The sequence below is a fragment of the Scyliorhinus canicula genome, chromosome 3, assembly GCF_902713615.1.
Source record: "Scyliorhinus canicula chromosome 3, sScyCan1.1, whole genome shotgun sequence".
NCBI lineage: Eukaryota > Metazoa > Chordata > Chondrichthyes > Carcharhiniformes > Scyliorhinidae > Scyliorhinus > Scyliorhinus canicula.
Window position 1 is genome coordinate 262645411 of NC_052148.1, and position 13293 is coordinate 262658703.

Genomic DNA, 13293 nt, shown 5'->3' on the forward strand with positions numbered 1-13293 from the left:
TGGTTCTGCAGTGCTGTTTCTCCCTGAACCAGGTCAAACAGCACATTTTGATCTGTACAACAATGTTTGGGGACTAAATGTGACAATCCTTACTCGCTGCATCATGACAAGAACCCCTCTCTCTCTCGGCTTGGGTCACTGCCTGTGCGGTGTCTGCATATCCTCCCCGTGTCTGCGTGGGTTTCCTCCGGGTGCTCCGGTTTCCTCCCACAGTCCAAAGATGTGCAGGTTAGGTGGATTGGCCATGATAAATTGCCCTTGGTGTCTGGTGCACTCAGTGGGCCGACAGGCCTCCTTCTGCACTATAACTTCTATGTAATGTTCTATGTTCTATGATTCTCTTTCTCTGCACTGCATCCTTTCTCTACTGTAACCACTGAGACCATTTTGTTTTTCTTTCTTGTTCCTCCTCAGCTACAGATAGCATCCAAGACACTCTTCCACCTCGCTCTGTCCTCAAATTCATTCCTTCACTTCCCTCCGAAAACACAAGTTTAGTGGAAGCCAAATACAAATGTGCTATCGATGCTTCTACTTTTTCCCACAAATGACTGTGTCCAGGGTTGCACCCTTGGCCGCCATTGGCTCATTGTTTTCTTCTTTTTTCAATTTTAAATTTAGAATACCCAATTCACTTTTTCCAATTAAGGGGCAAATTAGTGTGGCCAATCCACCTAGCCTGCACATTTTTCGGTTGTGGGGGCGAAACCCACGCAAACACGGGGAGAATGTGCAAACTCCACACGGACAGTGACCCAGAGCCGGGATCGAACCTGGGACCTCGGCGCTGTGAGGCCACAGTGCTAACCCACTGCGCCACCGTGCTCCTACGGCTCATTGTTTATGAGCTGCCCTTGAACAATATCATCTACAAAGACAAGTTTGGTTTCCACATGTATTCCACATATTTGGTTCCACCAAGGCAGAATTAATGTAACAGTAAATGGAACACACTGCCTGCCAGATCAGTTGGTTACTGCCACAGCTGACTGCAGCACTCCCAACACCAAAGCTGTTGCTACATTATCAAATTATCTACCCGACATGTGGCCCCTGATGAGTTGAAATTTCCTGCAGCTGAATGTTGGCGAAAGCAGCATCTTTGGCTCTGGCTCAACATGTTGAAAGCTCTTATGATACCTTACCCAGACATGCGACCACTGGACCCCCAAAACTGAGCCTTTAACTCTACTCGTGCAGTGCTGAGAGCGTACTTTTGCACCTGTAGAACGTACTTTTGCGCCTTCATCACCTCGAAGAGTGATTTCTCAAACCTCTTTCTCATTGGCCTTTTAAAGAAATTTGAGCATGGGACATGGGCATCACTGGCTGTGCCAGCATTTATTGCCCATCCCTAATTGCCCTTGAGGGGCAGTTAAGATTTAACCACCTTGCTGTGGATCTGTACTCACATGTAGGCCAGACCAGGTAAGGATGGCAGATTTCCTTTCCTGGTGCAGCACGGTAGCATAGTGGTTAGCACTGTTGCTTCACGGCGCCAGGGTGCCAAATTTGATTCCCGGCTTGGGTCACTGTCGGTGCGGAGTCTGCACGTTCTCCCCGTATCTGCGTGGGTTTCCTTTGGGTATCTGGTTCCCTCCAACAAGTCCCGAAATGTGCTGTTAGGTGAATTGGACATTCTCAATTCTCCCTCTGTGTACCCGAACAGGCGCTGGAGTGGCGCGACCGGGGGATTTTCACAGCAACTTCATTGCAGTGTTAATGTATACACTAATAAAGATTATTATTAAAGGACATTAGTGAACCAGATGGGTTTTTACAACAATCGGCAATGGTTTCATGGTCATCCTTAGACTTTTGGGCAGCACTGTAGCACAGTGGTTAGCACAGTTGCTTCACAGCTCCAGGGTCCCAGGTTCGATTCCAGGCTTGGGTCACTGTCTGTGTGGAGCTTGCACGTTCTCCCCGTGTGTGCGTGGGTTTCCTCCGGGTGCTCCGGTTTCTTACCACACCCCAAAGATGTGCAGGTTAGGTGGATTGGCCATTCTAGTCCAAAAAAGGTTAAGTTGAGTTACAGGGATAAAGGGGATAGGTTGGAGGCATGGGGCTTAAGTAGGGTGCTCTTTCCAAGGGCCGGTGCAGACTCGATGGGCTGAATGGCCTCCTTCTGTTCTGTAAATTCTATGATAATTCCAGATTTTTATTGAATTCAAATTTCACCTTCTGCAGTGGTGGGATTTGAGGCCGCGTCCCCACAGCACTACCCTGGGTTTCTGGTTTACTTGTCCAGTGACAATACCACGACCACATCGCCTCCCGTCTCTGCCTTCAAACAATCAGCTTCATAGAATTCAGCTACCTTGTGGTCCAAGCCCACCTCCACATAAAGCCCTGCACAACTTATATCCATGTTCTCGTCAGTCTCTAGCATCTCTCTGAACCAATTTCAAAACTCATCACCTAACTTATAAATTCCCCCAGACTCTCACTTCTCTCTATCTAGACAATACTCTCCTACCAGCCTGAATATTCTAACTCTGGTTATGGCATGTTTCCCTCCTGCTTCACTAGCGCACAATCAGAGTTTGATCCATCCACAAACACACCTGATCTCTAGAATTATATCCCAAAACCATCTAATTGCCTCCTTGTCTTTTTTGAACCTCTTCATATCGCACTCCTGTGGAGAAAACGCTCTAGCATATGCAACTAAAAAATATTAAATTATAAAACGAAAAATACTTCAGCCTTCGTCACTGAAGAACATCATTTGTGATTTGAGACTCAAATCATTCCAATGTTCCATATTGGGTCTGTATCAATGTCAGTCAGTGAAAAGTTACTGGCAACCACCTCGCCCTCAGTTGTCAGACTGATCGTAAAAAGAATATTTTCACGCAGAGCAGGTTTACAAGGTAATAAATACAGTAATGCTTTCTGTCTCTATGTACAAGGTGAAATATGGGGGTAAGGATACAATAACACCATAAAAATATTGAGTTACCTCTAGCTTGTTCATGGTGGGCCTTGGGCCACCTCGGAAATGGAGGTCTGTGCTTTCAGCTTTGTCTTTCTTGGGGTCACAGAAGCTCCGAATTTGAATGGCGGCAGAAGGCAAGGGAGCAGTTAGGTTGAGAAGATGAATGCCACAGCTTGAAGCCGCCTTCTTCACCCCAGGTACTTCCTGAACATGTTGGTACCAGCGGGCTAGCAAAGGCAAAGCTTTCAGCCCCTCGTCTCGACAGTCCCCAAGAGAAACCTGATCGGGACAAAATTCAGAACAAAAATGTAACTTTGCCATAAATCAAAACATCCTCATACGTATATGACGTGACCTTTTACTTTGTAAGGAGCTCTCTCATGCATGTACTGACGGTGCCGCACAGAGGACCTGCTTTCCTCGGCAGCTGTGATGTGAACTACCCTTCTGCAGTCAGAGAAATATTCAGGTCCTATTTCCGACACCTCTGGATTTACAAAGAGCGGCATGTGATTGTTAAAAGTGCGAAACCTAAAACCGAGGCAAAAGCCCTCTCATAACTGACCCTGAAAACCTCACCACTGAGCCAGATTTTACCTCGCTTCCTCTTCGATCAATAGCGAGGTGCTTGTTAAACACAAAGTAGGTAACAAAATCTTCTGGCAGGCACAACATTTATCTGATGTGGCCCGAAAAGGACACATCCAAACTGCTCACCGGCAAGAAAGCTATCATCTAACATCTTGCGTCTAAATTGCATGATGGTGTCTTGAGAAGCATTTCAGCCATCAATCCCACAACCTGTTGCTTCTTCTGTAAACTGATTCTTTGCAATTATTAGACATTCAAGAGCAAAATATATGCTAAACTAAAGCTTTTACAGGCTGACTCCTTGCCCTCGGATTCAGGGTATCGGGTCATCACAAGCTTCAACAATCTTTTAAGCAGTTGTTCCTTTTCCATCTGTGATTAATCTCACATGAGCTAAACCAGGCGCGCTGAAAAGTTTGAAATCAATACATTGTTTAAAGCAGGGAAGAAAAAAGCTTGAATTTATATAGCTACTTTCACATCCCTAGAACACCCACAAGGAATCAACTGTGTTAGTACCTTTGTCTCCGAGTCTGAAGGTTATGGTTTCAAGCCCAGCTCAAGCAAACTATCCAAGCTGCGCTGCTGTGCATTACTTAAGGAATACAACATTTTTTAGCACCTTGTGGGATTTTGCAGTGTGCAACATGGCTGCCATTTTTCTCTGCATTATAATAGTGGTGACACTTTAAGAATACTTATTAGATAATCCTTTGGAATATCAAAAGGCTATGGAGTTGCTAATAATCACAAGAGACATGATTTAGTGAAAAAACAACAGAGTCCCGTCTTGGATGGGATTAGCAGGGTAGTTCCCGGCGCTACAAGCGTCGAATGGGACTCCGAGCAACACCCCCCCCCCCCCCCGGCCCACACTTAGCATTATTTCCTGCACTGAGGAGATCCGCTTGCAGGAAGAGATCAGGGCGGCAATTTTAAATGGTGCCCATATCCCCCTATGTGACCCCCGGAACACCCCCAATGCCGCAACTCACCTGTCGGGGGTCCTCACGTCCCCCTGCACCCCACCTCATATGGGCAGGACACCCCCAGGCCCAATCCCTGGCACAGGCAAATGCCAGATTAGCACTGCCAACCTGACATCCTGGCAGTGCCCCTACCAAGATGCCCAGATAGCATCAGCAGTGCCAGGGTGCATCCCTGCCCAGAGGCCAACCACCCGGGGGCCTCTGATCATTTGGAAGACACCCCCCACCCCTTCCACCAAATGCCATTCCGCCTGGTTCCCGTTTGTGGAGACCCGGCCAGAGTCTCCTCAGCGAGGTCGATAGATCCCGGGGATTGGTTAGCTCTGGCGTAGACCTAGTTAAGTGTACCTAACGGCACTCTTAACCATGCAAATCTGGATCCTGCCCACATGATCCCGGAAGAGGCCTCTCGTGGGATTTACTGGCCACGTCCCATCCTGCTTCCAGCAGAACGAGGCCGGTAAATCGCGCCCAAGATTTTTTTTTACAAAGCCCTTTACAGAAAAGAAGTGCTAATATAGACAATGTCAAAGCCCATTTACACACAGCAAGGTTATATAAATGGCAACAAGATAAAAGACCATATAATCTGTACTGGATGGTGTTGATAAAGGGAATAATGTTGGCCGGAATACAAGGATAACTACTACAGAAGCCCTTTGAATGTGAAATGCTCCATGCATATGCAATCCATTTCTTTTCTTTCCTGCTTTTTATCCAACAAGTGATAGATAATTAAAACGGGCAAGTTTTATAAAGTATGCCTACCCATACAAGTTTCCGAAAAATAACACTTTTAAGGTGAGGAAACACAATTTGACAACGGGCCAGATCAGAGAATGCTAAACCAGATGTTTCAACAAAGAGCTAGATTTTAAGGAGCACCTTAAAGGAGGAGAGAGAGATGGAGAGGTGGAGAGATAAGAGAGAGGCAGGTTAGCGAGCTGGCAGCCAAAGGGACAGCCACCAATGGTGGAGTGACTAAACTACAGAATGGTCCTGAGGCCAGAATTGGCAGAACACATTTTCTCCGCGGCAGGATTGGAAGAGATTAGAAAGATGCGAAGGGACAAGGATTTGAAAACGAGGATGAGAATTTCATAATTGAAGTGTTGCTTGACCGAGAGCCAATGTAGGTCAGAGAGCACAGGGTTAGGTAGACGGGTGAGTGGGACTTGGTGCAAGCTTGGACAAATTACAGCAGAGTTTTGAATGGTCTCAGATTTTGGAGGGTAGAAGGTGGGAGCCCAACCAGGAGTGCCTGAATAATCAAGTCTAGAGGTAGCAAAAGAATGGATAAGCGTTTAGGGAGCTAGTAAACTGGGGCAGGGGCATGTTATGGATGTGGAAATATAGAGGGAGAGTGGGCACTGGGATGGAAAGGGAAAACAGTAACAAGCAACAGGTGCATCTCCGAACTCAGAACAAAGCAGCCTGGTTGTGTATGTGTCTTTATTTAGTCATGGTGCAGGTGCCTAAGTGTGGCTAGAAGCCAATGGTGACACCAGGGTTTTAAACAATCAGATACAGCATCAGACAGCTGCTAAGGAGAGGGATGGAAGTGGTGACAAAGGAACGGAGCTTGTGACGAGGACCGTAAGCAATGTTCTCTATCTTTTAATTGAATACAACTGAAAAAGCAAAAACACTCAATAATGTCACTTTCACATTGTTGATGGAGTAGTTCGGGGACTTGGGCGTAACTGTACAACCTGCAACTTCAAGCGTTCAAACACACTTGATTTTTTTCCCCTACTTGTGCTTTGCAGTTGGGTCACGCTCTACGAGAAAATCAACTAACCTCCAAGCTCAAAACCAAGTGAAAAAGGTTTATCTCATCAGTTCTAAAGAGATGGATTTAAGTATCACCAGAAAAATACATTGCTGTTAGCAGATTGTGAAAATCCTCAGAGACCAATATATTCAGCTTGTGCAGCACGGATAAATGGTCAGTATGAGAGGTATCCAGCAGAGATACATCAAATCCATAGCAGGTGCAGTAAAACAGTCCCCTAATACCACAGACTGTATCGTGAGTTTCCCAAAACAGATCATCGAATTATTCTACACATTCCTTCTTATTTTCCAGTATTTGTCTGGATGACAGCTGCAACTTTTCACCCAGTCCTCAATTCAAACAAAGGCCACGTAGCCACAAAAATGTTTTACACATTTACTAAAGATCTAAAGCCCAATAACTTAGAGCGCTCGCACCCAAACTGCATTCCCATTGAACATTGGATTATTGGCACCTGTTTGGAAAGTAAACAGGCAGCAAGTACATCTCCAAACTCAGGACAAATTATAAATTGTGTGTGTAAATTATATAGTATTTGAATTTAATTGTATTCAGGTGCTGATGAACTGGGGGTTCACTTGTGCTCCTACGAATAGGAGCAGATTGAAACTATTGCTGTTGCATTTGCAGGTGTATATTTGTAATGTGTGTCTCTGTACAGTATAAATAAAAGCTTGTAAGTGTGTAAAGATTGGTCTCCAGTCCTATCCTTCCTGCCTGGAGTAGAACAAAGTGTATGCACTTCATCAAGCCAAGAAACCACAGCTTACCAATGTGTCATGATGTGGAGATGCCGGCGTTGGACTAGGGTGAGCACAGTAAGAAGTCTTCCAACACCAGGTTAAAATCCAGCAGGCTTGTTTCAAACACTAGCTTTCGGAGCACTGCTCCTTCCTCAGGTGAATGAGCAAGGAGCAGTGCTCCGAAAGCTAGGGCGCGATTCTCCGCTCCCCAGGCCGGGGGGGACAATCGGGGGCGGGCCACTCTGGCACTCCCCGCGATTCTCCCCCCCCCCCCCCCCCCCCCCCAAATGGCGTGTTGCTTTTTGTGACACGCCGTTCAGAGAACCGCGGGTCACCGTTTTTCACGGCGACCGGCGATTCTCCGGCCCGGATAGCGGCCTGACGTTCCCGACCTGTTCACGCCGGCGGCAACCACACCTGATCGCTGCCGGCGTGAACATACGCGAAAGGTAAGTTTGGGGCATGTGGGGGGGGGGGGGGGGGGGCAGAGAGGGGTATCAAGCACCACGGCCGTGCTCAGGAGGGGACTGGCTCGCGATCGGTGCCCACCGATCATCGGGCCGGCGACTCCAAGAGACGCACTCTTTCCCCTCCGCCGCCCCGAAAAATCAAGCCGCCACGTCTTGCGGGGCAGCGGAGGGGAAGACGACAACCGCACATGCGCGGGTTGGCGCCAGCCAACCTGCGCATGCGCGGCTGACGTCGACGCCGGCGTGAAACACTCCGGGTTTCACGACGGCGTCGGCCGTTGCGGAGAATTCCGCCCCTAGTGTTTGAAACAAACCTGTTGGACTTGAACCTGGTGTTGGAAGACTTCTTACTGTACCAATATGTCAGCCTGGCTTTGATGGCGAGGCTATCTTAATTAATGTGCTTTGGATCTGAGAAATGAGGGAGCAGTCTTCAGGGTTGACTGAGTGTCACCTCTATGACTTTACTAAAAACATTAAAATGAGAACACGTCAAATTTCAAGATCAACATTCCCTGATGGAAATAACCTGCAATTTCTGCAGCCCCTTCCTTCAATACAAGCTCATATGAAATATCCCCTCATGGAATATCTGTTTAGTTGATCCCCAACAATAGCTAAATGAAGGGCGAGGAGCTTTCATTTGTGAACATTATTCATTAACCTGTTGGAAAGGACGAAGTTGTGACAATTAAATGTTGACATTCAGGAAAGTGAGCTGCACAGCTGCTACTTTGCAGGAAACCTGGTTTCTCAATGAGAACCAGAATCCTTCTGGTTTACATCATTATGTCATGAGTTGTTCTGGTATCTGACGGTATAATTAAAAACATTTGCATTGATCTAGAGCCTTTCATAACCTCAGGACATCCCAAAGTGCTTTATAGCCACTGAAGTACCTTTGACGCGTAGTCAATGTTGCAGTGTGGGAAACGGTGGCAGCCAATTTGCACACAGTTAACGATCAGATAATGTGTTTTAATGATGTTAGTTCAGAGTTAAATAAACAGTGGCCTGGAAATCGCCCAGCTCTCTGTGCAATATTGCCAGTGGAGCTGAGAACGGCAGGCAGAGCCGCAGTTTATCGTCTCATTCAAAAGGTGGAACCTCTGACACTGCAGCTTTCCCTCCGCTGGAAGTGCCAGCGGAGATTACGTCCTCAGAATTCGGGACTTCAACACGTGTCCTTCTGATTCAGAGCAGAGAGTGCTACCCTGATAGGACTGCCAATTTGTAATAATGAAGCATGCCTTGCATTCAGTGACATTACAGGATATTTTGTGTACCTTCCAGTAAGTCACTAAATAAAGCATGTGGCAATTACACATGGAGCTGATTTATCAGGGAGCTCTCAGCATGGTGAAAAATGAGGAAACCAGTAGCAATCAGCTGATTTTGTAAACTAGATCTTTAAACTTTCCAAACATTTCCAGTTTCACACGACCAACTTTCTAAAGATACATGATGATGTTGCTTCAGTGGCCTGTCTTAACTACAGAATGGGCAGCACGGGAGCACAGTGGTTAGCACTGGGGGGGACTTATATTCCCCCGCGCTGGCCCCTGTAGGTCTCCGCCATGTTGCACGGGGGCCGACAAGCATGCGCATGAGCGCCGGCCATGCAGGGCCGGCTTTCGTCGCCGAAGCAGCGCACAGCACTCCAACGCCGTTCTAGCCCCCCCCCCCCCCCAACGGCATTCTAGCCCCCCCCCCCCCCCCAACGCCATTCTAGCCCCCCCCCCCCCCCCCCCCCCCCCGCCGAGGAAGAAGAGAATTACTGGGCCTGGAGGCCCGTGGACGCCGGTGTCGCACGTGCGGTTTTGACACCGGCGTCAACACTTGGCCGGGATATCGGAGAATCCCGGCCATGAAGTCTGTGCTGGGACCACAACTTTTCACAATATACATTAATGGTCAGGAAGAAGGAACTAAAGGCACTGTTTCTAAGTTTGCAGATGATACAAAGTTCTGTATAGGGACAGGTAGTATTGAGGAATCAAGGGGGATGCAGAGGGATTTGGACAGGACTTGGGCAATGAAGTGGCAGATGAAATACATTGTGGAAAGTGTGAGGTTATGTACTTTGGAAGGAAGAATTTAGTCATAGACTATTTTCTAAATGGGAAAATGCTTAGGAAATCAGAAGCACAAAGGGACTTGGGAGTCCTTGTTCACGATTCTCTTAAGGTTAACGTGCAGGTTCAGTCGGCAGTTAGGAATGCAAATGCAAAGATATCATTCATGTCAAGAGGGCTAGAATACAAGACCAGGTATGTACTTCTGAGGCTGTATAAGGCTCTGGTCAGACCCCATTTGGAGGATTTTGAACAGTTCTGGGCTCCGTATCTAAGGAAAGATGTGCTGGCCTTGGAAAGGGTCCAGAGGAGGTTGACAAGAATGATCCCTGGAATGAACAGCTTGTTGTATGAGGAACGGTTGAGGATTCTGGTCCTGTACTCTTTGGGAGTTCAGAAGGATGAAGGGGGATCTTATTGAAACTTACAGGATACTGCGAGGCCTAGATAGAGTGGACATGGAGAGGATGTTTCCACTTGTAGGAAAATCTAGAAGCAGAGGACACCATCTCAGACTAAAGGGACGATCCTTTAAAACAGAGATGAGGAGGGATTTCTTCAGCCAGAGGGTGGTGAATCTGTGGAACTCTTTGCCGCAGAAGGCTGTGGAGACCAAATCACTGGGTGACAGAGATAGATCGGTTCTTGATTAATAAGGGGATCTGGGGTTATGGGACGAGACAGGAGAATAGGGATGAGAAAAATATCAGCCATGATTGAATGGCGGAGTAGGCTCGGTGGCCGAGTGGCCAAATTCTGGCAATGCCACCTGGGCACCTTGGTAGTGCCAGGCTGACTCACAGATGGCACTGCCAGAATGCCAGGCAGCACCAGCAGTGCCAGGGCACCATCTGGCCCAAAGGGCATGCAGCTGGTGGCCTCCGATGCCCTGGGAGACCCCCACGAGTGCCATTCCAAATGGTCCCCATTAGTCGGGCGCAGTGCTGAATGGTGCTCGCCCGAGGTCTCCAAGGCGAAGCGGATGAGGCCCAAAGCCTCAGGTACCTCGGGAATCTGCACATTAGAGTAGGACTTACTAGGCTAAATTCTCCGCCGTCAGGATTCTCTGTTTTGCTGGCAGCCTGGGAGTTTCCCAAAGGCGTGGGGCTGCCCCACAATGGGAAACCCCATTGGCCAGCCGGTGTAACGGAGAATCTCGACGGCGTGTCGCACCAGAAATCTGGTGCAGCAGGATGGAGAATCCCTCCCACTGTCTCACTCTAATATGCAGATTTGCCAAAAGTGATCCAGCTCAGAATGGGCAGGATTTACATTGCATCTCGCGAGATTGCATTGGAACTCGCAAGGCATTGTGAGCCAGGTGGATCCCGGGAGCGGTGTCTCCCGGCTTTAATCGGCCACACTGCACCACCGTGCGCTGCTTTTCTGACGCAGCGTGGACATTGGATCGCGCTCTTTGTGTTTTTCTCACATGAAAGAAAAGACAGCGGCTCAGGTTTTGGCCGTCAGCAGCAAAGTGACGGAGCTCTCCACTGACCCTTGAAGAAAGCTGCGCACAATGATGCAACAATCTCCGTGGCATGAAGATCAGAAGAACTCTAGCCGTGGGAAGCACGGTGGTATAGTGGTTAGCACAGTGGCTTCACAGCTCCAGGGTCCCAGGTTCGATTCCCGGCTTGGGTCACTGTCAGTGCGGAGTCTACACATTCTCCCCGTGTCTGCGTGGGTTTCCTCCGGGTATTCCGGTTTCCTCCCACAGTCCAAAGACGTGCAGGTTAGGTGGATTGGCCATGCTAAATAACCCTTAGTGTCCAAAAAGGTTAAGTGGGGTTACTGGGTTGCGGGGATAGGGTGGAAGTGTGGACTTTGAGTAGGGTGCTCAAGAGCTGGTGCAGACGCGATGGGCCGAATGGCCTCCTTCTGCACTGTAAATTCAATGTTCTATGAAAATGTCCAGTGCATCTCATGACGCAGTGAGTGCCACCCAGTGCAGCACTGAATCACTTGGCATAGGAAGCTCTCGGGTGTTAGCCCTGGTTTGCCCTGAGCTAAACAAAAGTAGCAATGCTGGATCTGCCCCGAGCTAGGCCTGCTCTCGATTCCAGGCCCAATTGGATCGTCTACAAGTAGGAACATTAAGTGAAGACAGCACTATACCCAAGTGTGACACTCTTTGCCCTCCCAACATCTCCCACAAATCAAACAATCTGGTGAAATGTTCTGGGTTTAAATGCAAAAAGGAAGGGTCACTCTGCTAGGTCATTTTGTCTGGATGGGGATGAGTGGCCAAACTCCAGTCCCTACAGAGCCACAGGCCAGGAAAGAAAGCTAGAAAAATGGCAAGATTGTAATGCCAAAATATCCTGATCTTGAACTAAAAGCTTTCCCTGCTCCCCACAACCTGAGGGACCGCTGTGGTTCTGTGTATTGCAAGCAAAGTGCTTTTTCTAAATAAAATGTAAAAGCATTTTTTAAGCAGTGCTTTCGCTCTTCTGCAAAAGTAATTTGAGATGCAGCTTTTAAAGATTGACAACCCAGACTGTAAAATGAAAGAAAATCGAACTTACCACTGAAAGCAGGTTAAAAAGAGAAAAGAAATGAGCAAATCAGATAACGAGGAACTTACAAAAAAGTAGTGTAGACAAGGCAATAGGACCACATCCGTGAGAGTAAAATAAAGTCCTTCAGCAAATACACGTTCCAACGTGGGGAGGTCAGCAGTTTTCACTTTTCTAATGCAGGGCTGCTCTCTGCTGGTCACAGCTGGTACTTGCTCCACAGAAAGTTTAGACAGCGCCGTCCTCAGTTCCAGGCTGTCCACCTCGATATCCTTATTTTCCTTCTTTGAATCTCGAGTTGTGTCAGCCCCTTCATCAAAGTAACAGCCAAGTAATCTTTCGGATGCCTTTTCGTCTGGGTCCTTCTCTCTTTCCTTGGATAACAGCTGCAGCTTCTGCCTACGAATCTTATCATCATTGTGAACTCGGACAGGCTCCCCGAGTTTGTCCTCTAGGTGCAGGATCTCGGGTGGAATGGCCGCTTTCTGGTCACTCATATCTCTGAGGAAGCCTTCCACAGCCAGTGGAATGCTAATCTCACACAGCCTCGTCCATTGGCTCACCTGCCAGATACAGAAACACATATTATTCCTGCTGAATGCATAATTTGTCACAATCTGAGCTGGACTGCGAGAAACAATTGCAGCGCAGCAAGCCATGTTGGTCACTGAGGTACACGTAACAATGCACCATGGAGTTGTACGCGATGAGTCAAGTGCAGCGTACGGTAAAGTGGGCAATATTGGACCTGCGAGCACAGATGTAGTTCATGTTAAAAGTTATGAATATTATCTTTACTTTTATTTCTCCATCACAAATTTCTGTCTGCTGTGATAATACAATTTGCTTAGTGAACGTATCAAATGAGCTGATTACGGGATGTCAAGTAAAGTCGCCACAGTCCCAGACGACCACAGGCTGCTTTTCCCCCTTTGAGGGGGTGGTTTAACCTGAGGATCACCACACCTCAGGCGAAGGGCAAGGTTGAGAAGGTGGAGCCTTCATGAAAGACCTCAGCTGTATGGGAATTGAGCCCGCGCTGTTGGAGTTGCTCTGTATCACGAAGCAGCTACCCAGCCAACTGGGCCAAGCCAGCCCCATTACAGGATAGGATTACAACACGACAAACCTCGTTCCTGCTGTAATTGTGGATCTGTGAAGTTACAA

General features: G+C 47.9%; 1 protein-coding gene across 4 annotated transcripts in view; it reads right to left on the bottom strand.

Annotated features, from left to right (window-relative positions):
- Window positions 1-13293, bottom strand: part of gstcd (glutathione S-transferase, C-terminal domain containing) — a 219717-nt gene that overhangs the window by 183447 nt on the left and 22977 nt on the right. For all 4 annotated transcript variants that reach the window (XM_038792710.1, XM_038792709.1, XM_038792711.1 and 1 more), the window contains exons 3-4: window positions 12195-12689; window positions 2966-3220 (exon numbers count right to left, since the gene is read on the bottom strand). In XM_038792710.1, coding sequence (XP_038648638.1) covers window positions 2966-3220; window positions 12195-12689 — 750 coding nt within the window. The remainder of the gene's footprint in view (window positions 1-2965; window positions 3221-12194; window positions 12690-13293) is intronic.